The sequence below is a fragment of the Phascolarctos cinereus genome, unplaced genomic scaffold (genome assembly GCF_003287225.1).
Source record: "Phascolarctos cinereus isolate Bilbo 61053 unplaced genomic scaffold, phaCin_HiC Scaffold_726;HRSCAF=1367, whole genome shotgun sequence".
In the NCBI taxonomy this organism is placed as follows: Eukaryota; Metazoa; Chordata; class Mammalia; order Diprotodontia; family Phascolarctidae; genus Phascolarctos; species Phascolarctos cinereus.
Window position 1 is genome coordinate 110,818,166 of NW_027556098.1, and position 25,408 is coordinate 110,843,573.

Below are 25,408 nucleotides of genomic sequence, written 5' to 3' on the forward strand. Positions count from 1 at the left end.
GTGGGGGGGAAGGAGAGGGAGAAAATTTAAAACTCAAAATGTTATGGAAGTGAATGTTGAAAATTAAAAATAAATTAAAAAAATAAAAAAATGGTCATAATAATAGCACCTGCCTCTCAGAGTTGTGTGAGGATCAAAGATAACAATAATGGTAAAGTGCTTAGTACAGTGCCCAGCACATGGTAAGTACTGTATGAATGTTAGCTATTGGGGCAGCTAGGTGGCGCAGTGATAGAGCACTGGCCCTGGATTCAGGAGCACCTGAGTTCAAATCTGACCTCAGAGACATAACACTTACTAGCTGTGTGACCCTGGGGAAGTCACTTAACCCCACTGCCTAGCCAAAAAAAAAAAAAAGAATGTTAGCTATTATTCAAAGACTTAATAGCTCTGGCCAATGCAACGACCAACCAAGATGGCAGAAAAGTGATAATGAAGACTGCTACCCATCATCTAACAGAAGGAATGGGCTTTGTATGTGGAATGGGACATATATTTCTGAACATGGCCAATGTGGGCATTTGGTTTGCTTGACTATGGGTATCTGTAACAAGGGTTTTGTTATTCTCTTCCCCCTTCCCCATCCCCCCTTTGGAAACAGGAGGGAGAGAAAACAAACACTTGTGAACTAAATAAAACAAAGGAGAATAAATACCATTTTCTAGGACAGTGTAGTTTTCATCTGCACCTTACTCTCGATGGATACACAAGGCCTAGAATGCCAAGGTACTGTAGGGGACGAACTTCTGTGGGGTAAAGGGTGCTGACCCTTCCATTTAGGTCTCTGCCCCTCCCCCCTCTACAGGCTCTAGGCACACAGCAAGCGCTTAATAAATGCTTTCTCTAATCTAAGAGGGGAACGAGCTGTGGAACAGAGGGGTCCGAGGGCCCGGTTTCTTTCTAATCTCAGATCTGCACCTGTGTGCCTAGGGTAATCCCATCCTCAGTTTCCTAATCTGTAAAGGGGATGTTGGATTACTCAGGCTGTAGGCTTCCATAAATTCCATGAGGCAGAACTGCAGCAACCAGTGTAACGCGCAAGAAAGAACGCGCATGCACCTTTGATCACTAGGCGACGGCGTCCTGCGCAGCCGCATCTCTGCGCCGACCCCAACTATAGGACTTCCTGTCTGTCCCTGGGAAGAGCTTCCGGGTCATGCCCGAGAAGGCGGTAGAAAGCGTTTCCTGGTGTCGGAAGGGATCTTGGAGGTCGTCTTGTGTAGCCCCTGTCGGGTTTGTTTCTTTGTTTTTTTTTTTAAACTGATGGGGAAACTGAAGCTTAGGGAGGTTAACTGACTTTCCTGAAGGTCACACAGTTGGTAAATGTATGAGGCGGGCTTGGACCCCTGGCCATCTTGACACTCGTCGTCCGGCGCTTCTCCGTGTGTGTGTGTGTGTGTGTGTGTGTGTGTGTGTGTGTGTGTGTGTGTGTGTGTGTGTGTGTGTGTGTGTGTGTGTGTGTGTGTGTGTGTGTGTGTGTGTGTGTGTGTGTGTGTGTGTGTGTGTGTGTAGGGACGTACACACATAGAAACACGGCCGAAGGATAGCCAGCACAAGCCCATATAAATGCGAGGAGGTACCAAACGTACTTATTTTTTTCTTCCAGGCATTCTGAATTTTTGGTTGTTGGGGTTTTTCTTTTTCTTCCTTTTCTTTTTTTTCCCTTTCTTAGTCTCCATCTTTCCCCTCCCTCTCTCTCCTTTTCTCTCTTTCCCTTCTTTCTGTTCCGCTTTCCTTCTTTTTCTTATTTCTTTTTACCTTTTTCTCTTTCTCCCCTTCTCCCCCTTTCTATTTCATTTTGTTTCTTTCATTCTCCTCCTTTTGTGTTTTATACCCTCTTTCTCTTGTTTCTCTCAACCCTTTTCTCTCTCCATTTCTCCCTCTCGCTTTCTTTTATTGTTGCTCTCTTCCTCTCTCTCATCCTCTCTTCTTTTTCTTCTTTCTCCCTCTCCCCATTATTCCCTTCCTACCTTCCTATTTTTGCCCCTACTTTTTTTTTTATCCCAGCTGCCAAGACGTCCATGGCACTAACTTTTGTCATTTGACTGTGTTTTCTTAGTGCCAAGAACTAGGATGGAGAGACCCCAGAAGACTTGTTTGAGAAGAGCATGGGAGGCTCTAGTCCCTTTGCCAAAGGTCCTTGCTGAGGAAAGCACCATTGCAACCAACTCCAGCCGCTCCCCTGAGAAGACTCTGCTTCCTCACATTAAGCGTCCGTTTTACCCAGAATCAGGATGGCACCGCCTCAAGGAGCTCTTTGTCAGAGAGTAAATATAACTTGACAGTTTTTAATAATAATTGTTCATTGGAGGAATTGCAGGAGGGGCAGCTAGGTGGTGCAGTGGATAGAGCACTGGCCTTGCAGAGAGGACCTCAGTTCAAATGCATCCCCAGATACTTGACGCTTAACCAGCTGTGTGACCCTGGACAGGTCACTCAACCCCAATTGCCAGACCCCCCCCCCAAAAAAAAAAGCAAAAAAGCTGCAGAATAGGTTTTAGCCTCAGTACAGTCTATCATGGGCCTTAAGTAGAACTTTGAGGTTCTAGTCTGTTTCTCACTCCCACCTGCCTCTTACTAAACTTTTCCCACTTGGTTGCTAGTATTTGTTTTTCATATTTGCCCCCTGTGATTTCATTATAAGGTATACAGACTTTGTAGGTCAGTAATTGTATGACAAGCCTGTCCAAGTTTCCAAGTGGTAACATTCAGGTATGGTTGATAACTTTGTTAAGAATAAAAGACTTCCAGTCGCAATTCTTTTAATATTTACCTGACATCCTGTGATCCAGGAAACTAGAAAAGTTTCACAGGACCGTATGTTATAGGAACTGGAAGAGATCCTAGAGATAATCTAGTTCAACCCCCACATTATCAGATGATAAAAAAGAAACCCAGAAAAGTTGTCATCTGCACAGGTTCCCACAGGTGATAAATAGTAGAGCAGGTATTTATTGTTCTTATCTCTAATTTTTGTCAGCATTAGGGTTGATCACCTGTGACTTATAGGAATGTGGAATTTTGAAGCTGGGAGAATCATGAAAAGCAATAATTGCTTTATTTTATCTAAAAGAGTGAGGAAACCTAGGAAAATTATGTCATGTTAATTAGCAGCCCAGCTAAACTTCAAATAAATGTCTTAACTCTTAATAGTAGTAGTGGTTAACAGTGGCAAGAATACTGGATTTGAGGAGGAAGAGTATCACTTTGTGAATAAAGAGTCCTAAAAGGAGGAGTGTGAGGAGATTAAGGATAATAGAAGAGACCTTCCAGCCTAGGTTGGGTGACCACTTGGTGATGTTGTGGAGCACAAAGGGGTGGACCAGTTGGTATCTGAGGTAATTTCCAACTCAGATTCTACTAGTCTTTGATTGCCCATATGAATTTGGGCACATCACTTCTTTTTTTAAAATTTATTTAATATTTTATTTTTTCCAATTACATGTAAAAACAATTTTTAACATTCCTTTTTAAAACTTTTGAGTTCCAAATTCTCTCCCTTCCTCTCTCCTCACCCTGCTCATTGAGAAGGCAAGCAATTTGATATAGGTTATACATATGTAGTCATGCAAAACATACTTCCCTATTTATCATAGACCAAAACATAGAAAACATAGACCAAAAAAAAACCCTCAAGAAAAAATTAAGTTAAAAAAGTATGCTTCAATCTGTATTTAGACACCATCAGTTCTTTGTTTGGGGATGGATAGCATTTTTCATTATAAATCCTTCACAAATCCTTCTTGAATCATAGTATTGCTGAGGATATCTAAGTTATTCATAGCTGATCATATTACAATTTTGCTGTTACTTTGTATATAATACATTTCACTTTGTATCAGCTCATGTAAGCCTTTCCAGGTTTTTCTGAGAGCATTCTGCTCAGGATTTCTTATAGTACAATAGTATTCCATTATAATCTCATAGCATGATTTGTTCAACCATTCCCCAGTTGATGGGTGTCCTCTCAATTTCCAACTCCCTGCCACCAGAATAGGGCTGCTATAAATATTTTTGGCCATATAGGTCTTTTTACCTTATTTTTTGGATACAGACATAGTAGTGGCACTGCTAGATCAAAGGGTATGCATAGTTTTATAACCCTTTGGGCGCAGTTCCAAATTGCTCCAAAGAATGGTTGAATCACTTCACATCTCTACCAACAGTGCATTGATGTCTCATTTTTCTCATATCTCCTCCAACACTTATCATTCTCCTTTTCTGTCCTATCAGCCAATATAATAGATATGAGGAAATGCCTCAGAATTGTTTTAATTTGCTTTCCTTGAGTCAATAGCCATTTAGAGCTCCTTCTCATATGACTATAGATAGCTTTGATTATTTCATCTGAAAACTGTTCATAATGTCTCTTGATCATTTATCAATTGGGGAATGGCTCCTATTTTTAACAAATAACTCAGTTCTCTATATATTTGAGAAATGAGGCCTTTGTCAGAGAAACTTGCTTCAATCCCTCCTCAAAAGTGTTTTGCTTCTGACTGTTACCTCCCCCAATCTTCTCTCCCTTCTATCACCCTTTTCTCTTATTTACTTCCCCTCCTACTTTCCTGTAGGGTAAAATAGATTTCTATACCCAGTTGAGTGTGTATGTCCCTCTTTGAGCCAATTCTGATGAGATTAAGGTTCTCTCACTCCTCCCTCATCTTCCCCATCTTCCCCTCCACTGTAAAAGCTTTTTCTTGCCTCTTTTATGTGAGATAATTTACCCTATTCTTCCCTTCCCTTTCCTCTTTTCCCAGCACATTCCTCTTTCTCCTTAATTTTATTTTTTTAGGTATCATCCCTTCATATTTAGCTCACACCTGTGCTGTCTGTCTACACATACTCCTAACTGCCCTAACAATGAGAAAGTTTTTGTGAGTTACAAGTATCATCCCATATAGGAATGTAAACAGTTTAACCTTATTACTAGGAGTACTAGTGCTCCTCCTCACCTTGGGATTGCCACCTGGGATTACAACCTGGATCTGAGTATGGGCAAAGGACCAGAGTCCTGTCCCCAGTGCCAGCAAAGAGAACCCTGTAATCTTCTGATCAGTTGTCCAGCCCCCTTACTGTCTATGGACTTAGGGCTACAGAAGCAGCCACTGTTAGTGCTGATTCAGTGGCTTCCAAGGCCTTCTCCTGGTTTACTGGGGCCTGGTCTGTTGTGCCATGCTGAACTATGCTCCACTCTCACCCAGGTGTGACAGACCTTTCCTGCTGACCTTCTAAGTTGTCTTTGGCTGAAAAATTATTTCCCCCTGTCCTTTTGTGAGTTCTGCTGCTTCAGGAATTTTTTTATGCCATTACTCAAAGATGTTTGGAGGGGTTTTAGGGAAAGCTCAGGCAAGTTGCTGCCTTTTCTCTGCCATCTTGGCTCCACCTACTGGACACATCACTTCTTAAGTTTGTGTCTTAAGTTTCTTATTTCTAAAATGAGATTGAACTAGATGACGTCAAAGATCCTTACTACCTCTAAATCCTAAGATTTTTGTTGTGCTGAGGAATTAAAACTTCTTCATTACAAATGCAAGTACTCTATAGATTTACACTGAAACCTCATTAATTCAGATTTTAGAAATTTGTAATTACTTCTCTAGGTCTCAGTTTCCTCAATTTAAAAATTGAGGGCATTGGATTAGATGACTTCTCGTACCCCTCCCAGTTCTAAATATATGATCCTTTGAACATAGACCAGGCTGGAATTTGTATTTTCATCAATCCTGAGGAAAGGATCTTCTAAGCAAATAGAAAATGGAGGGAGGATGTTTAGTCTGCTTAAGAGAATAACTTTATCCAGAGTAACTGCATTAATTGTCTACAGATGTAATAAGTGGATTTTTGCTAATTATAGACAAACCCTTTATGAATTCATCAGTCAGCCCTATCAGGATATACTTTACTTCAGCTTACTTTATTTACTAAAAAGTAAAATCTTCTTTGAAAAAAAAAATCTAATTCAGATTGGTTTCCACCTACCAGTTAGTCTGGATCAATATCATTTTACTGTATGTGTTCTCTATATTTGATAAAAGTTAGACAAAATATCCAGTTTCTTTTTATACCCCTGGGTTTTAATCATAAATACAACATTCTGGAAACTCAATTGTATTGGGCAATTACTAGTTTAAAATTGAAATTCAAATAAGGGAAATAATAAATTCTCTAACACAAATTCTCTATAATTTTGTTCTGGAGACTGGTATTTTAGTAATAATATCAAAGAGGAAGATCATCAGGAGCTGAATTCTGGACTTAAAGACAGCTGTAATTACATTTTAATGCATTTTAGTATCTTCTGTGAGAATCACAATTGATAGAAATACAAGGCTGTTTGCATTTAGAGAGTGTTAGGGAAGTTGATTAGTAATTTCCAAGAGTTAAATCCAAGGAACTTTGTCTTTCATTATTGTTTCAGTGAACGCCTGCCAGTCCCAGAGGAAATTGATTATATTTACAAATCAGCAGCTTCAGGGGCAATCATTGGTTGGTTATATGGTGGCATACCTGCTTTTTATCATGCCAAACAACGTTATGTTTCTCAGAGCCATGCAGAGGTTTATTACAACCGGTTTGATGCTGTGGTATGTATGTATGTATGTATGTATGAATGAGTGATATATAATAGGATTTGGTTGCTAACCAATTTTGAGAATTGTTTTACTAAATGGTTTCCTGTCTGGGTGATGTGATTAGAAATATCTAGTCCAGTTAAATATTGGACTTGCTGTGTGGGAGGGAAGTTGAGCTAACAAGGTCAGGAAAGGGACAATTCATATTTACCTGCCAAGTAAACGCCAGGAAGTACAGGTGTACGTGGGTGTAAATATTTTGAGCTGAGTTGGTTCAAGTGAGGCTAGTCTCCTCTCTTTCTCTCCAAACACCTCATTCATTCTCAGTCCTGCTTTTGCTTATACTGTATTCTCTGCCCATGATTCCTTTCTGAGTCTTTTTCATCAATCTAAATCCTACCTATCTTTCAATCTTCAGGAGTCATACTCCTCCACGAAACCTTCCCTGAGTATTCCAGGCAACATTAATTTCTCTGATTTCATATAAGACTTTAGGTTCTGTCATGCAAAATAACACTTAATACCTTCCTGTTTTCTTATGTACATGTCATTTCCCCAGCTAGAATTTCTTGAGGGCAGGAAACATGTCTTATATTTTTGTATTTCACACATAGATGCTTAGTAAATTCTTATGATTGACATAAGTATTTACAAGTTTTCCATGTACTGCTTGATGGAATGGTCAGTTCCATCATTAGTCCATAAATAACAGGCCCATAATTAGTCCACCTCATGTGTGTTAGATGGCAAGTATATTTAACAACTCTGTATGAGACATTGCTAATTAAAAAATGTGCTGTCTCCCCATAATCATGTGTAACATAGTCATGGTGTTAGTTTTTAGAATTAGTAGCAGAGAAAACCCCATTTGCCTTGGTTAAGGTAATGATTCTGTAGACCCTCTTTTTTAGTATATTTTACATATGTATTATATAGGAGTACCTCCTAGTCTGTGGCTCACTCTTCTACCATAGTTCTGATTATAAGGAAAACATATTAGACAGCTAATCAAACCTTCTTTCCATTTCAGCAATCTGCCCATAGAGCTGCCATTCGAGGATTCATCCGATATGGCTGGCGGTGGAGTTGGAGAACAGCCATCTTTGTGACTCTGTTTAAGTAAGCTCTCTTTGAATAGTGGTAAGAACATGTTATCTCAGAACACCTTCAGTAATGCAGTTTTTAAAAAAAGTTTTATTACTTTATATTTTAAGTGAACTGACATAAGGACCACATCTGACAGTATATGCCACTTTCCAAATCCATAGCTATTATCTCTCTTCAAAGAAGAAAAAAGCATCCATCCCTTTTTGTCTGAGGCAGATTATTTCTTGTATTTCATTAGGGTCTAACGGCTTCTTAGTGTTGTTTATGTTATTGTGGTCATGTGTATCTTTTTGGTTTTGCTTTCTTCATTTTATACCAATATTTCTGTGAGTTCCTGTTTTTCATTTTTTATGACATAGTAATATCTCATCATATTCATGTTCCACAGTGTGTCTAGCCATTCTTCAGTTGCCAGCATCCATTTTTGGTTTTAGTTATTTGCTATCCCAAATAGTGCTACCATGAATATTTTGTTATAGGACCTTTCTTTCTTTCTGTCATTTACCTCCTTGTGGTATGTATCCAATAGTGGGGTCAAAAGGTATAAACAATGTAATGGCTTTTTCATTATGATTCCCGGTTTTCTAGAATGATTGGATCAGTTCATCAACTCTGTATTAGTGGGATGAATATATTTTTGTGACTGTTTAAAAAAAAACAACATAAAAAAAGCTTGTAGTGCTTATTTCTCAGTAAAATGTGTTTGTCTGTCTATGTAAGATGTGTTGTGCCCAGCACCAGATGTATGTGGATTTGTTACTAGTGTGGTTTAAAGATTGTAAATATAAAGGGGGCAAACAATCTGTATGTAACTTTTCTTCATTTTCAACCTCTAAGTTAGCTCCTTATGGAGAGACTTGACAAATAAACTGAAGGGCAGTCAACAGTAATAGTTTTCTTTTTCAGAGTCCATATTATAGGACTCGGGGTACATAGAGACCCTGAAGCAGAATAGAAAAGTGACAGAGAGCCTGGATTGGGGTTAATGAATGAAAATGATAGCCTGTTCCTTTCCTTAAAAATATTACCAAGAAGTAATTGGGTTGAGGAATTTTATGGTCATGATGTTAGGAAAGTACTGTCAGTATGCTCAAAAGCATATTTTTTTTTTTGCCTTTTTTCCTCAACCTCTCTAGCACAGTGAGCACTGGTCTGAATGTATACCGAAATAAAAGTGCCATAAGCCATTTTGTTGTTGCAGGAGGTAAGACTTTTTTTTTTTTTACATTTCTCATTGTATGCCAGTGGTTTAATGATTATTGAAAGGCAGTTGAAGTAAGGCCTTCCGGATTAATTCATCTCTTGACTTGGCATATTATTTTGGAATTCCGCCTCAGAACTTCTATAATGTAAAAGGAGTTTGTGAAACTTGCTGCATATAAGATGCTTTGATGGAAAAAATGTTAGTGATTCAGTCTAAAATTACCAGGTTTGTTAGAGTAGAATTAATTAAAATGAGATCAATAGAGAACAGTTACTACCTATCATATTATAGCATGTAGGGGCATCTAGGTGGCGCAGTGGATAGAGCACCAGCCCTGGATTCAGAAGGACTTGAGTTCAAATTTGGTCTCAGACACATAACACTTACTAGCTGTGTGACCCTGGGCAAGTCACTTAACCCCATTGCCTAGCCAAAAAAAAAAATTGCTTCCCGTATTATAGCATGTAGTAGTAGCTTTGCTAGACAACATGTGGCATTAAATCATCATCTGTTAGAATGATCTACCTGTATTGCAGTGGTGGTGATAGTGCCTACCAGAAGCTTGGGATTAATGCAGATACCTTTAGACTGGATACTGTTTGTAGGAAGACAAATACTTAAGAAGAATTTGAATAATTTCTCTATATATTTCTCTGGCTTGTCTAATAATGAGAGAGATAGCTCTCATTTTCTGGGAAGGTAATACATATCCCTGAAAGGCATTTGTAAGCATTTTTATTCATTCAGCAAACATTTACTAAGTATCTTCTGTGTTCCAGGCACTGAACTAAGGATTGTGTAAGAAACTAAACTGCAAAAGAAAGGGCTTGCCCTCAGGGCACTTATGATTTAATATGGGAAATACATTTGTCCTTATGGTTATTTTTGTAAGTGAGCTAAGTACCGTCAAATGGGGATAGAGAAAATGCTATGGGAATTTAGAGAAGGGGTGAAAGAATATTCAGTAGGTTTCGTGGAAGAGATGGGCATGTTTGAACTGGGCCCTGGAGAATGGGGAGGGTATTAACAAGGTAAGGGGAGAAGGGCATTTCAAACAAAGAGCAAAGGGCCCAGAAAGGAAAGGGAAGAGATCTGCAGAGAGCTTGTGGTGTCATTAGGCAGACAACATGCATTTGTAAAGTAATTAAATTGAATGAATGAAGAAGCATTTATAAACATGAGATGTCATACACTGTGCTAAGTTCTGAGGATACAAAGATTACAAAAAAAGTCTTTTGAGGAGACAATCCCTGCCTTTAAATAGCTTGCAGTTTAGTTTCAGATAGTAACATATACATCTATAGAAATACACAAGATAGTTTTGCGAGGAGGGGGATGCAGTAGTATAGTAGCTGGGGGATATTAGGAAAAGTTTCAGTAGAAGGTAGCACTTGAGCCTTGCTTGAAGGAGAACAGGGCATTAGAATGGTGGAGATAAGTAAGGGATGCATTCTGGGCATGGGGGATAGCAACTGTAAAGATGAAGATGGGAGATGGAGTGATATTTAGGAGTTATAGTAAGAAAGCCATTTTAGCTAGACTGTAGAATGCAAAGTTCTTTGCGAAAAAAGGCACAAACACCATCCCTGGCCTCAAGGAATTCATGTTCAAATGGGGGAGACAATATGCAAAAAATTGTACATACAAGATGTATACAGTATAAATGGAAGGTAATCCCAGAGGGAAGGCCTAACAGTGGGAGTGTAGGAAAGGCCTCCTGCAGAAGGTGGGATTTAAAGGAAGCCAGGAAAGCCAGGAGGCAGAGGGGAGGAGGAGGAGCATCTGAGGCACGGGGGCCATCCAGTGAAAAGGGACGTCTGGAGATGGGAGTGTCAGATGTGAAGAAGAAGGCCAGTGTTGCTTCATTATGGAGTGCATGAAGGGAGTATAATATAAGAAGACTTGAAAGAGAGGAAGGGGCCAGGTTGCAAAGGGCTTTAAAAGCTGAACAGAGGATTTTGTATTTGATCCTGGAGGTAATAATTGGGAGGCACTGGAGTTTCTTAAAGATTGGTTTGTAACACGGTCAGGTTCACAACTTAGAAAATCACTTTGGCATCTATGTGGAGGATGGATTGGAGTGAGGAGAGAGTTGAGGCAAGAAGACCTTTAAGAAGGCTATTGCAGTAGTCCAGAGAAGAGGTAATGAGGGCCTGTACCAGGGTGGCAGCTGTGGGAGTGAAGAGAAGGGTGTATCTACAGGAGACATTTTGAAAGGAAGAACCAACAAGACTTGGCAGCAGATTGGATATGTGTATTGAGTGCAAGAGAAGAATTGAGGATGACATGGAGGCTGTGAGCCTGGTTACCTGGAAGGATAGTGTTGCCCTCAACAATAATAGGGAAGTTTGGGAAAGGGATGAGGGTTTGGGGAGAAATATAATTAATTCTCTTTTGGATATATTGGGTTTGAGGTGCCTATGGCACATCCAGTTAGATATTTAAAAGGTAGTTAGTGATGTGAGACATACCTCAGGAGAGAGGTTAGGGCTGGGTATACAGACCTGGGAATTATTTGCAGAGAGATGAGAATTGAACCCATGGGAGCTGATGAAATAGTGTAGAGTGAAAAGAAGTGGGCCCAGGACAGAGATTTGAGAGACACTGTAGGGAGTGTGACTTGGATGAAGATATAGCAGAGGAGGCCGAGAAAGAGCAGTCATACAGGTAGGAGGGAGACCAGGAGAAAGCAGTGACAGAATAACCTCAAGAGGGTGATCAATAGGGTTTCTTCTTCTTTGTATATGGAAATGTTCATACCTGTCAAGTTCAGCCAGTGTCTCCTGCACTTCCTCCTGTTGCCTTTTGTGTATTTTCCAAATCCCTATCAATCTATTTATTTTTAACATTCTTTTGAAAAGAATTCTGGGTTCCAAGTTCTCTCTCTTCTGCACCTTTCCCACCTATTGAGAAGGCAAGCAATATATTAAAATGTGAAGTGCAAAATGTATTTCTGTATTAGCCATATTTCAAAAAAAAATAAAAATCAAAAAAGTGAAAAAAAGTCAGCTTAAATCTGCACTCAGAGTTCATTAATTCTCTCTCTGGAGGTGGATAGCATTTTTCATCATGGGTCCCTTAGAATTGTCCTGGATCATTGTATTGATTAGAGTAGCTAAGTCTTTCACTGTTGGTCATCATTACAGTGTTGCTGTTACTGTGTGCAATGATCTCCTGGTTCTGCTCACTTCCCTTTGAATCAGTTCATATAAGTCTTCCCAAGTTTTTCTGAAGCCATCCCCCTTGTTATTTCTCGTAGCACAATAGTATTCCATCAGAAGGGCTTGTTCAGCTCTTCCCTAATTGATAGGCTTACATTCAATTTCTCTCTCTCTCTCTCTTTTTTTTGCCACTACAAAAGGAGCTCCTATAAATGTTTTTGTACAGTTTTATATAATCCCTTTTCTTTGATCTCTTTGGGATACAAACCTAGCAGTGGTATTGCTGGGTGAAAGGGTATACACAGTTTTATAGCCCTTTGGGTATAGTTCCAAATTGTTCTCCAGAATGGTCAGACCCCTTCTGTATATTTTTTAAAATGTTCCAAAGGCCCCCTTTACTTTATCTTCCTTTTTTTGGACACTATTATCATTTACTTCTCTGCTTCTCCCCCATCCTCCCAAAATCAAAACAAAACAAAATAAAAAGCTCTCTTGGGACAAATAAGCATAGTCGCATAAAACCATCCACGTTAGTTGTCTTTGCCTTCTCTGTTTTCTGAAATGTCATTTCTACATCCTTTATTAACACATTCAGAATGTGGGCTCAGTGTATTATCTTTGTTTCTTGATGACCTCAGTGACCTTTTGACAAGCATTTTGCAAGCATTAAAGAGGTATGCCAGTATGAGTTATTGAGGGACAGGTGGGCATAATGGAAACAGCGCTAAACTTGGATTCAGGATACCTCAGTTTAAATCCTCCCTCAGACAACTTTCAGTTGTCTGGTCACAGGCAAGTCATTTATGATTTGAGAGCCTTAGTTTCCTTATTTATAAAATATAGATAATACACTATCAGGGTTGTTATGAAGAAAGAACTTTGTAAACCTTATATTGTAATTTATGTAGTGTGAGTTATTATTTACTTCTGAACAATTTTTTTCCCACATAGTTTTTGCCATCCTCCCCTGTGGGTTGATTTAATTTAGAAGTCTCTTCAAGTTTTTGGTGTTTTTTGTTTTTGGGGGTTTTTTTTGTGTGAGGCAATTGGGGTTAAGTGACTTGCCCAGAGTCACACAGCTAGTGTTATGTGTCTGAGGTCTGATTTGAACTCAGGTCCTCCTGACTCCAGGGCCAGTGCTCTGTCTACTGCACCACCTAGCTGCCCGTCTTCAAATTCTTTGTAGAATTTTGCTATCTCCTTATCCTCTGCAGCAGATAATGGCAAATGAGTTGAAGTAATCTTCATGGGGGTATTTGCAAATACTTACATGTCCTGCAATATATAATGACCAATAAAATTGTTTCTTGTTGCTTTTGGGTATCTGATAAAACCAACTCTGTGAACACCTTTATTTACCTCACCAAGGAAGACTTGGCAGCCATACTTCTATTTAGCTGCAATTTCCTTTTATCTTCTGGTTTCATTTGTAGTAAGAATCTCAAGACTGAATTAAATATTCTTCAGATGATATACCCTGTGGCTGCAAGTCATAAAATGCCACAGTCTCCGAAGAATAAGTTTCAAGGGTCACCCAAAAGTCAATGGAGGTCATGAATAGCCTGCAGCATATTACTAATGAAGAGTTGTGCGGAAGAAGCAGCATAAAGGATATCTTCAGACAGATGTAAGACTGGAAAGGAAGGTAGACCAGTCCTGTATTGAGACTGGAGGATAACTGATAGCCTGCATACTCCTCTGGCATTCTGGGAATTTCAGATCTAGAGGAATGCCCCTGGCACTTTGGGTAGTCCCATGGGGAAAGTTTACATGAGTGCCTGGACACAAGTCACGTGGGAATTTATTTCTTTTTATTTAGCATTTATTTAATTTTTTTATTTAAGCATTTATTAAGCTTCTCCTAAGACATTAGTGATACAAAGACCATAGTGAAAGTCCCTGCCCTCAAAGAACTTATGTTCTAACGAGAGAGACAACACACAGATATGTAGGTATATGCAAAACACATACATGTAGAGCAGATACAGGGTAACCTCGTAAAGGAAGGCCCTTTCTTTTGTGTATTTTTAAAATGTTTTCTTGATGCTCCTTTTTAAAATCTATTTCATTATTCATTAAATTATCTATCATTCTCCTAATACAAGCCCTTCCATGTAACAAATAAGTAGTCATGTGCAACAAATCACCACATTGATCATTTCTGAAACTGTGTCTCATTCTGTAGCTCTGTTCCGTCAGCTCTCTATGAAGAAGCAGTTCCCTCCTTATATCTTCCTTTCATTTTTTATTCAACTTCTTAACCACTTTGGGTATCATGTGGTAGTTCCTTTTTCACTTCTGGGGGTCAGTTGTTGTTATTGCAGGATTATTTCCTTCTGGAGACTTCTCTCTAATTCCCTTTACCTATAGTATTTTTCATGGTAGAAGGAGTACCTTTCTGTTTTTTCATTCTGTCCCAGTCTGCTTTCCCTTGTGACAAGAGAACAGTTAAGTAGAATTACATGCATAGTAACCACGTCTAACAGTATGTGCAACCTTTAGCATCTCCACCTCCAAGGGAAGAAGGGACAGGCATGCCTTCATCTCCTCTCAAGTGTCAAATTCAGTATTCTGCTTCGTTTTAGATTTCTTTTTGTTTACATTTATTGTTATATATTGTTTTCCTAGATCTGCTTGCCTCATCCTGCATTATCTTTCATACATGTCTTCATGTGCTTCTCTGAATAACAATATTCAATTCCCTTACTACCCCAGTTTGTTGAGCCATTCCATAGTTAGTGGTTAGATTGCTTTTTCTAGAAATTTGGCAGTGATGGGAATAGAGAGAGACAGGCTATTGAAAAGAGAGTATGAATGAGGAAAAGGAGAGACCTGAGCATATCTGAAGGCAGAAGAAAAAGAGCTAGTGTTGAAGCTAAAAGAGAATGAGGATAATTGATGGATTGGACTAGGTGTTCTCTAAGTTTCTTGGCAGTTTTCAGTATCTGTGTAATTCTGCAGTGGGACACTTTTGGAGGGGGTGAAAGGTGGTTGGACCAAGACCAAGATGTGTAGGTTAGCCTTGGCAGAGAGAAGGACCACCTCATTCTGTGAGACCATAAAGGGAAGGGAGAGAATGGGTCAAGACATGGAGGGGGGGTTTTGTTTGTTTGTTTTGTTTTGTTTTGGTGTGGAGGAGAGCTAAATGAGGTCAGTCATCTGAGAGAAGGAATGGGGAGGAGTAGAGTTAGGAGAAGGGAATGGTTTGGAGTAATTGCTGGGAGACTTACATTAAAGAGTCATCAAGAGGTTAAAAAAAAGAAGGGTTGTTCCACAAAGGCCTGATTAAAGTTAACTCAGAATCATTGTATTTACCTTTGAATTTCCTTCAATGTCATCATAGTGCCTTACACATAGGAGGCAACCAATACATGTTTGAATGAATAAAATGTTATAAATAGGTTCCCAGACAAGCCCACAAAAGCCTTGTTCTCCTGTAATGTAGTTTGTAGTAAAAAAAAAAAATTAGAAGACAATACTAGTTATTAAAGAAAGCAACCAAAATTGAATAAATATATCTTAAAGCTTATCTTACCATGTTGGTAGTAGTGGAAAAATTCTAGACTTTAAGCTAGAAGACTTAGGAAAAGTCTGGACTGGGGACATAGGATCATAAATTTAGAGCTTTGCAGGGACCTTAAAGGTCAATCTACCTCAAATGCTTCCCTTTTTTCGGTTTGTTTGTTTGTTTGTTTGTTTTTTTGGATGAAGCAATTGGGTCATACAGCTAGTAAGTGTCAAGTGTTTGGTCTGAGGCCAGATTTGAACTCAGGTCCTCCTGATTTCAGGGCTGGTGCTCTATCCGCTGTGCCATCTAGCTGCCCCCAATCTTTTTTTTAATAGGTAAAGAAACAGGCAAAGAGATTAAGTGACTTGTCCAAGATTATGCAGGCATTTAGTGGCAGAGCTTATATTTGAACTCAGATTCTGTTAATGCCTGATTCAGCCTAAGTGGCTGGGTTCTAGTTCCAGCTAGGTCTTTGCCCCAGACCTGCCACTAACTAGCTCTGTAACTTTGGTCAGATCACTTAACTTCTGTGACCTTTATTGTCCTCATCTCTAAAGTGAGAGGGTTTGAGTAGGTGCTCTCTAGTTCTAACATCTAAAATTTTTTTGAATCAGTAGTTTGGGCTAGAGAAAAGTGAGGATGCAATTAGAAATTTCTGGGGAGACTCTACAGGGAACGTCAGTGAACTTTCAAGGATTCCTTTAGATGCCAACGCTGTTCTTCAAAACTTATGTCTTCTTTTCCTTGATAAGACACATTTTATAAGCAAGACTCTTATACTTATCAGTCATAGAGTAACTTCATTTGGCGGGAGGGGATGCAAAAATTAAATGAAAAGAGCAGGAAGGAAGGAGAAAGTATTTTTCTCCCCTCAGTTGTTTGGCTAAGAATCAGAGAAAGAAAAAAGGAAGCAAAAAGAATATTAAGGAGTATGTAAATGTGAGAAGATTGCCTAGAGTTAGCTGAGCTCTAAGTCAGAGATGGAGGAAAAAGGAAAAATAAAATCTTTGTGTTTTAATAACTCTTTGAGGTAGTAAGGCAGGTATTATTGTCTTCATTTGAAACTCAATAATGTTTATTGACTTGCCCATGTTCACACATCTAGTAAATGATGAGGTTGGTACTCAGTCAAGTAAAGATTTTTTTAAGATGGGAAAGCTTCTGCATCTTTGGAGATGGAAGAGGGAAAACCAATGGATAGCAAGAGGTTGAAGATGCTAGAGAAGGAAGAATAGGAGCATGGTCATACAGGAAATAGGAAGGGATGATACTTGGAGAGTAAGTGAAACAGTTTTAGACATGATGTAGAAAAAAAAAAGAGCCCCTTTGAATAGGCAAGAAGGCATGAAAAGAGCAGTATAGAGATACTGACCAAAAAGCCCAACAGGATTTCTTGGTGTGCCCGATTTGTGCCCAATGTGCCCATTTTAGCAAAAGAAAAACCATATGAAAGAAAAAAGTATAAGAGACCTGAGACCTTTAATTCCAGTGTTTAATTTAAAATCTGCCTTTCTTTTCTGTTTTTTAATAGCTGCTACAGGAAGTCTTTTCAGAATACACTTGGGTTTGAGTAGTCTGGTGCTGGTTGTGTAATTGGAACCATTCTGGGGTATGTTTTACATGGTTTGTGTCCAAATTAGCATAATTTCACTTAATGCCTTATGATATATTCCCCAGGATAAAAATTTAATCCTTAGAGTGCTAGATCATAATTCTTAGAATGACAGGGTCCTTCTGTCACTTTAGAAATATTGTATGTGTAAACATACAATGATAGTTCAGTACTAATTCAGTCCCTTTTTTCTACTTCCACCTTTTTTTCTTGACAGACTTCAGGAGAGATGATTCCTAGTTAAATACCACTTAAAATTTGAAACAAATGGAAACAAAGTTTGAACTACGTGGTTTATAGTTAAGCATAGGAAAATAAATTTAAGTTAGTTTTTTTAGTTTATATTTGAAATATAACTGCCTCATCAGTAGGGAAAAATATATGTAAATGTGACAAAAGCTATTTCTAATTAAGATTGCTTAATAGTTATCAAAGGTGAAAGTTAACTTCTATCAAGTTCAGGAAAAAAACACTTCCCTATTCAAGCAACCTTTGGTCAAATTTGGTCAATACAACCGTTGTCTGGTAGATAAAATAAAACTACAGAGATGTAAACAAATGCCAGTCTGAATTGGAGTTTTATAGAGCTATTTTATTATCATAATCTGCTTTCAGTGTGGTCAAATGGAAAGAGTGCTAGATTTGGAATCAGAGTAGGACTTAAATCTCAGTTCATGCGCTTACTGCCAGTGTGATCTTTGGCCAAGTCACTTAATCTTTCTGTGTCTCAGTTTTCTCATCTTTAAAATGAGAAGGTTAAATGAGATAACCTGTAAAGCCCCTTTCAGATCTAAATGCTATGATCCTTTCAAAGAGGTAATATTTTATTATTTAAAGTGATGGGTCTTGTGAAAGCCACAAACTAAAATTGCTGTTAACATCGTACTCTGATTATGCACTGACATAATACAGTTTTGAGTGATAGATATAAGGTGTCCCAAAAAGCTTAATGCAATTTTAAGCTTTAGTAATTTAAAACTTCACTAAGACTGCTGGAACATCCTATATTTAAGAATACTTTGAAGACCCACATGATGCTTATCACATGCATTATATCCTTGGGTATTTATAGATTCATAAAATCGTAGTATTTAGAGTTGTACAGGATGTTAGAGTCATCTCTTCCAACCTCTGAAACGGTACCACCAGAAAACCCTTTCTGTAGCATCCTTGACAGGTGGTAATCAGCTTCTTTTGAATACTTTTTTAATGCAAATTTGTTGGTTGCCTACTATGTACAAAAAACACTTGTAGGCACTGAAGAAATAGGAAAGGAAAATAAAGCACAGCCCCTTCTCTGCAGAAGCTCCTGGTTTATTTGAGACAGCCAGGCATACTCACAGAACCAATCAGTGCAAGTGTCTGATGAAGTGCTTAGTGTAGCTCAGCTTACAAGGAGGCGGTTCCACTCGTGGATCTTTAAGGGCTAGTCCAGCTCTCCGTTGATGGGTGCGTTAATACCATCAACCTAAGGCTGTTAATAGGTTTTTTTCAAGAAATATGTATTTTCATAATTCTGGTTTATTTTTCTCCTGTGAGAATGAATCATAGAGCCTGTTTCTGGGTGTGATATATTTTACCTGTCAGGCAATCTCCCCAATTTTCTTTTTGTTATTGCCACTACATAGAGAACTGTTTCATTAGTTTTCCTTTATTTGATTATGATCTCAACTGTCACAAGTACCAATAGAGGCTTTTTGTAGTGGAAGAGCAGCACTAAGGAGTTGTAGACATTCTCACTGAGATCATTATTTAACTAATTGTGACATAGGCTCCTGGTTAATATTTTTTTGTGTTATAAAATTGCATTTATTCCCTCTACCTGCTCCCCCCAAAAAAAACCCCAACCAACCAATTCACGGAACAAATGAAACAAAGTAATAACAAACCCTTATTAAACCCTAAATAACTAAGCAAAACAACATGAAAAAGTGGTTGTTGAATGTTTGTCCACGTGACTGTTAGCTTTCCTAAGCAGTTCCTCTTTGTCTTCTTCACCTCAGTACTCCTTTTGGAATCATACTCATGGCCATACAGAAGTTTCAAGGGGAGACTGTTTGGGACAGAAAACAGAAGGATCGAAAAGAGCTGTATGAGTCAAAGCTGAACGAGTGGTAAGGAAGGAAGGTGCTCAGCCTCAGCTGTCAGGCCTCATTGGGCTTCTTGCCTGTCAGATGGTCATTGTTGTTGCATTCAGAGAGGCTTTTTAATTTTACCATATCATTTGTGTTACACATATATTTAGTAAAAAAAAAGTTTTAAAATGTAAATGACAAAAAATTAAAATACATTTATTATGTTTATTTCTGTTATGAAAAACAGTATAGTATAATAGATAGAGAGCTGGCCTTGAAATCAGGAAGACCTTGGTTCAAGTGCTACCTCTTGACATACACTGACTGTGTATATCTGGGCAAGTCCCCTAACTTCCCATGGCCACAGGTAAGACTCAGTGGCAGGGGAGGTGCCAACCTGCATGGTTAGAGGAAGTTCCTCACCAAGAGTTCTCTACCCCCATAAAAAATCACAGACCTGGTTAAAAATAAATGAGTAAATGTACATAATGCAAATAAAAAGTAGATGGAAAAAACGATAGGGTTGTAATTTTTCTCTGTAATATGATGAGGTTCTTTATGAGTGTGAACCTTTGTTGTTAGGAGAAGCAAAGATAGGCTTTGATATATTTGACTACATTTTTTTTTTTCATTTTCCTCTCTATATAAGAAGTAACTTTAAAGGAACTATAGAGGCAAGGAATGAACTTTACTTAGATTTGGAGAGCTAATGCCCATCCTCCTACATATCACATCTCTGTTGACATTCTAAAGTTTACATTTCTCCAAATGCTGAGAATCTCCTTCACTGACATTTTGGGAAACTCAGAGAGAATTTAGAAGATGTGTTATGAAGAGAAACATTTTTTCCAGTTCTTCTGAAAGCCCAGTAAAAGAGTTTATTTTATTGAACCCTCTGGCAATAAAGATGAAAACTCAGGAAAAGCCATAAGCCCTGAAGAATGCAGCTAGCTATTTTATTTTATCCTATTGTGTGTCAATAGGAATCTTGGAATGGTAAAGAATTTAGAAGGTAGATGTGGTTTCTGCCAAATGGGATAGGAATAGGGAACTGGAATTTTACTATGTGGTCCTCTGGCCCTGTAGCATAATGAGAAGCTATTTCAAGAAGTGAATTTTGAGAAAGAGTTTGAAAAAGAAGAAAAACTGCTGTGTAATCATAAGGTAATTAGATCCAATGTAGGGAATTGTGGAAAATGCACTGAGTTTGGCTTAGAATCCTGATTCTAAGACATACTAGTTATGTAACCCTGAGTAAATCACTTAAACGTCTCTGAATTATAGTTTTCCCTTCTGCAAAGTGGGGCTAATAACACTTCTACTACTTACTTCATAGAACTATTATAAGGAAAATGCTTTGAAAACCTTGAATTTATAAATATAAGTTAATAACATCACAAACCTGTAAAGGCACAAAAAAAGATAAATAGGTATTCTCTGACTTTTTTTTTTTGCTTCATTTAGGATTGTTAAAAATCATTTGTTGAGAAAGTGATTGAAAACCTTGGAAAGGAGCATGGACAGGATAAGATGCACATGACTAGTGCAGGAATTTGAAGAGGGCAGTAATTTGAATCAGCAGTAAAGTACCACAGCAGAGGATCTTGAGCAAACTCTAAAGGCAAATTGTAGAAAGACCAGTTGGGAGGAGGATGAAATGATTAAAAAAAAATGCAAAATTAGTACTTCTTACTGAACTAATTGAAGAGAAGGAAAATAACAGGAAAACCAATCAGAGATGCTAAGGAACCAGTGTCAGGAACATTCAATGATGAAGTCTGGGTACAAGAAAAAGAGTTCAGGGCCTTTCAGGTTGTTTGTTTGTGTGTTTTTTAAACTATATTGAGGAAAAGAAGATGAAGTAAGAAGGGATAGGGATCACTTAGTTGGGATTATAACTATAGGTGATTGAGAGCAGAACTGCTCAATTCTTATTTCTATTTTTTCTGCTAAGAATAGTAACCCAAAAGTGGACGGAACAGAAATGATTATAGGGAGTTGAAAACCAAGAAATCATTGACCTGCTATTAAGGAGTTCATATTAAGCTGTTTGGCACAGAGGACCAGTGAGCAGCAGTGCCCTAGGCCAAGCAAATGTCAGTGCTTGCCCACTAGACAAATTTCAACCCACAGTTCATCATGTCATTATATAAGAACCAGAAGCCAGGCACTTTTTTTTTTAAATGACGTGAAGAAATGGAATTGTATCTGATCTGTCTCTTTTCATTTGTTGCAGGAAGGCCAGGCTACTTGTTACTGATGTTGTCACTGAAGAATTTCAAAGTAACATAGGGAAAGATCAATCAGAAAGACATGCAGAGAGAATTGAAGAGCTGTTAAATCTTCCTCGAAACCTTTCTTCAACAACAGATAGTAAAGATGGGGACTAGTTTGATTCATAATATAGGAGATGTTTAATGAGATTTTTTTTTATTTAAAGGGAGGTGGATGAACTCCTGGCTGTGTCCCTAAAGTTTTAATCATGAGTGTCGTCTTTGTGTTGGACTATTGCATAAAGTAAACACTGACTCACGAAGTGTTTGTTAATGACTGGTGCTGGGCAGACTCCCGGAGTTGGACTGCTAGAGATGGTATCTGTTTTCTTCCTCCACATCTAAGAATGAATTTATTTAGTCTTTATTCTTCCCAAATGCAAGAAAATGTTCCCCCAAAGACTTCCTTGGTAGTAGAGTTTTATGTCTTTGTTCATGTAATACCATTCTTCTAAAAGGGAAGGGTGGGAAAAAGGCACCCAAAGAAGGAAATGGAACACATGCAGGAAGTCCTTGTGTCATCGATCACCTCAAAACGAGTACAGGTCTGAATAGGTGTTTGGTGTGTTTTTTTTTTAATTAAAAAATGGGTTCACTCAAATATGTGGTTAAATAATGTGTTTTGTGTGACTAATTTAAGATATAAAGTTACATGTGATATTTTAAAGATCCACATGTGAATTGTAAAACTAGTTTAACAAAAGCCACTACTAGTAACATCAGTAGCATAAGATACATTTAGCAAACATTAAACCTGTTACGCACAAAGCACTGTGCTAGATGCTGGGGATATGAAGGTAAAAATGAAATAATTCTTGCACCCCAGGAGCTTACTGTGAAGAGACAGCATGTGCACAAGTGTATTTAATACAATGAAAATTGAAAGGTGGAGAGGAATTAGGAGAGACCTCACGGGCTGCGCCAGAGCTGAGCCTTGAAGGAAGGAGTCTGAGAGAAAGAGAAGAAAAGAGACCAGCCACGGTGATGGTTTGTGCCATTACATAAGAGAAATAGACTCTTTTGGCTGGAATATGGAGTTCATGTGGGAGAGTAGTATGAAATAAGGCTGGAAAGCAGGTGAGTGCCAGATGGTGGAGGTCTTAAATGAAAAAGCATTTATTAAGTGCTTAATATGTTCCAAGAACTGTGCAAAACTCTGGGGTTACAAATACAGAAGTAGAATCCCTGACTCAAAAAGCTTACTAATTCTAATAGGAGGAGATAATACTTACAGAGGATTGGTGGCCAGTGAAGGGTGGTTTTGTTTGGGGGATAACAGAGATGATGAGTAGAATTGTGGGACAGTTAATTATCATGCCACTTCTAGAAGCAGTGGTGATTTGAATAGAGTTTCCAGAGCAAAAGGTGGAAAGCAGGGAGTGAAGAGGGATGTACCTGCACAGTAGCTGATCAGAAAAATATCTAGGAGGTAAGGTCAAATATTTATTAAGCACCTGCTGTGTGCCTGGTACTGTACCAGGGACACAGAGACAAAAATGAAAGTCCTCTCAGAGAGCTTATATGTGAGTATATACCAAAGAAATATGTGTAGAATAAATAAAAGATGAATATGAAGTAATTAAATACATGGTAGAGAAGGAGGACACTCAAAATCAAGGGGATCAGAAGAGGCTACATTTGAAGGTGATGCTTCAATTATGTCATTTAAGGAAAGGAGGAAAGTGAATGTTGAAAACTCTTTACTTGTAATTGGAAAAAATAACTATTAAGTAGGGGGAAAAAAAAGAAGGGAGGAATTCAGTGAAACAGTAGTGAGGAAGGATTACAGGGAGATGAGAGATAAAGGACCTGGCTTTGGGGGTGATAAGTCAGCAGAGGAGAATGAGAAGTGGTCAGGTAAAAGGAGAACCTGAAGAAGGGGAGACTTAGAAGGACACCATGGTAGGTGTTGTCAGATCTAGCAAAGAAGTTGAGAAGGATGAGGTATGAAAAAAAGGACTATCAAGTTTGACACCTGAGAGCTCGTTGGTAACTTTGGAGAGGATAATTTCAGTTGAGTGATGTGGTTCAAAACCAGATCACAAAGTGTTAGTGAGAGGAGAGGAAGCAGAAACAAACAGGCTACTTCTAGGAGTTTAACTGAGAAAGGGAGGAGAAATACAGGATGAAAACTTGAAGTGAATGGCAGTATCTAGTGAAGGATAAGGGAGAATTGAAATCAATAGGTAGAAATGAAGATTAACAAGAGAGAGGATAGTTGAGGAGGCAGTGTGCTGAAAAATGTGGGAGGAATGGGGTCAAGATTTCGCCTGTGGAAGATTTGACCTTGGCAAGGAGGCCCACCTCATTACCAGTCTAAGAAAGGAGGAGAGACTGAGGGAGGATGTCAGTAGGTTTTGAGATGAAGAGGAGAGAAAAGGGAGCTCAGGTGCTCCAATTTCCTCAATAAAGTAAGAAATGAGAAAGAACATGGTCGGGTCTGTGGCCTGCTGGATCTGAAGTCTCAACACAACTAGGCTTATGGAATTTGTATTTTATCCTAAAATCAGATGGGAGTCATTGAAGGTTTCTTAGTGGGGAAATGTCAAGGTCATGGCTGTGCTGTAGGAAGATTATTTTGGCAACTGGATTAGAAAAGGGAAAGACTGGAAGTAGGGAGACTAATTAGAAGTAGACCAGTAAGGTGACGAGGCTGAACTTGGCTGGTGGTGTGTGAGTGGAGAGAAGGATTTGGGGTCCAAACAAAGCCAGTTCCCCTCCGATGAGCCTCAGTTTCCTCATATAGAATGAGAAGATCAGACTTAGCCTCCAAGTTCTCTTCAAGTTCTCAATCCAGGATCCTAAGGGATTGTCTGTTTTTCTATCTGTATCCCTAGCATTTAGCACAGCGCTTTGCTCGTGATAGATACTGAACAAATGCCTCATTCCTTCATACAAGCAAGAGATGTTGAGGCAAACTCAACAACATGGCAACTGATTGGATTAGGATCTTGTCATCTAAGCAGGGGGTCTAAGACTGAGTGTATTCAGAATTTTAATTTGTACCAAGTGAGAATTACACCATCATAAAAGCAAAATAAATGAGGAAATCTTAGAATCCTTTACTTCCTTCATGACTCAGCTCCAGCACCACTGTCTATATGAAGTCTTTTCTGATCCCTTCCTAGATTACCTTGTATTTATTCTGTATCTACCAATGTGTACGTATGTCTTTCATTAAATGCAAGCTTCTTACAGGCTTTGGTCTTTGTATCCCCAGTGCCTAGCACATGGTAATTGCTTAATAAATGCTTGTTGAATTGCTTGATAGAAGAAGATTAGTTTGCACCATTTTACTTTCTGTCAAAATGTTTGCTAGGTCTTCTGTGAGACAGATCAAAAGGTTGCATTCTATAATTGTCTGCCAGCAAAGGTAGCATTTTTTTAAAAACTATGCTTTCTAAGGAGAGGCTTGGTTTGGTGAATTATGCCATTATTCATAAGTTGTTTACAATTGGCCATTTACTGGCAATCTAGTCATCATTTCATGCATTCAATTAGCCAGTTTTATTAGAGGGAAAAACTTCTTGCTTTAGCACATGATAAGTTACAAAACTTTTGCTAACACTTTAAAGGATAAATGATTTCATGCTTTTATTTTCTACTTTTCATTGATATTTCAATATTTGATATAGTTATATATAGATACATATGTCATATATAGTCTAAGAATTAAGAATTATATCTAGATGTGCACTTCTATTACAATTTTAGTCCTTTGACTTACCTCACTTCCTCTAGAATGTGAATTTCTTTTAAACCCAGAAATCTGCTATTCTTTCCCAATCCCCTCCCTCACCCCACCTCAATTTTCTATTTCTTGAATGAGGTAAGAAAACAAAGCAACTTTAGAAAAATCTTTCCTTTCCTGGTGAAAGTGGTCATTGAAACTA

At 38.4% G+C, this 25,408-nt stretch overlaps 1 protein-coding gene across 1 annotated transcript; it reads left to right on the top strand.

The window, feature by feature from the left end:
* The first annotated feature begins 1,493 nt into the window (after positions 1-1,493).
* On the top strand, positions 1,494-24,710 carry TIMMDC1 (translocase of inner mitochondrial membrane domain containing 1). Its single transcript, XM_020985869.1, is given in 9 exon segments — positions 1,494-1,576; positions 2,060-2,267; positions 6,422-6,587; positions 7,606-7,694; positions 8,819-8,886; positions 17,087-17,131; positions 17,134-17,164; positions 19,171-19,281; positions 21,479-24,710. Coding segments are annotated over 9 exon segments (882 nt in total). The 5' UTR covers positions 1,494-1,566; the 3' UTR covers positions 21,633-24,710.
* Positions 24,711-25,408: the final 698 nt, after the last annotated feature.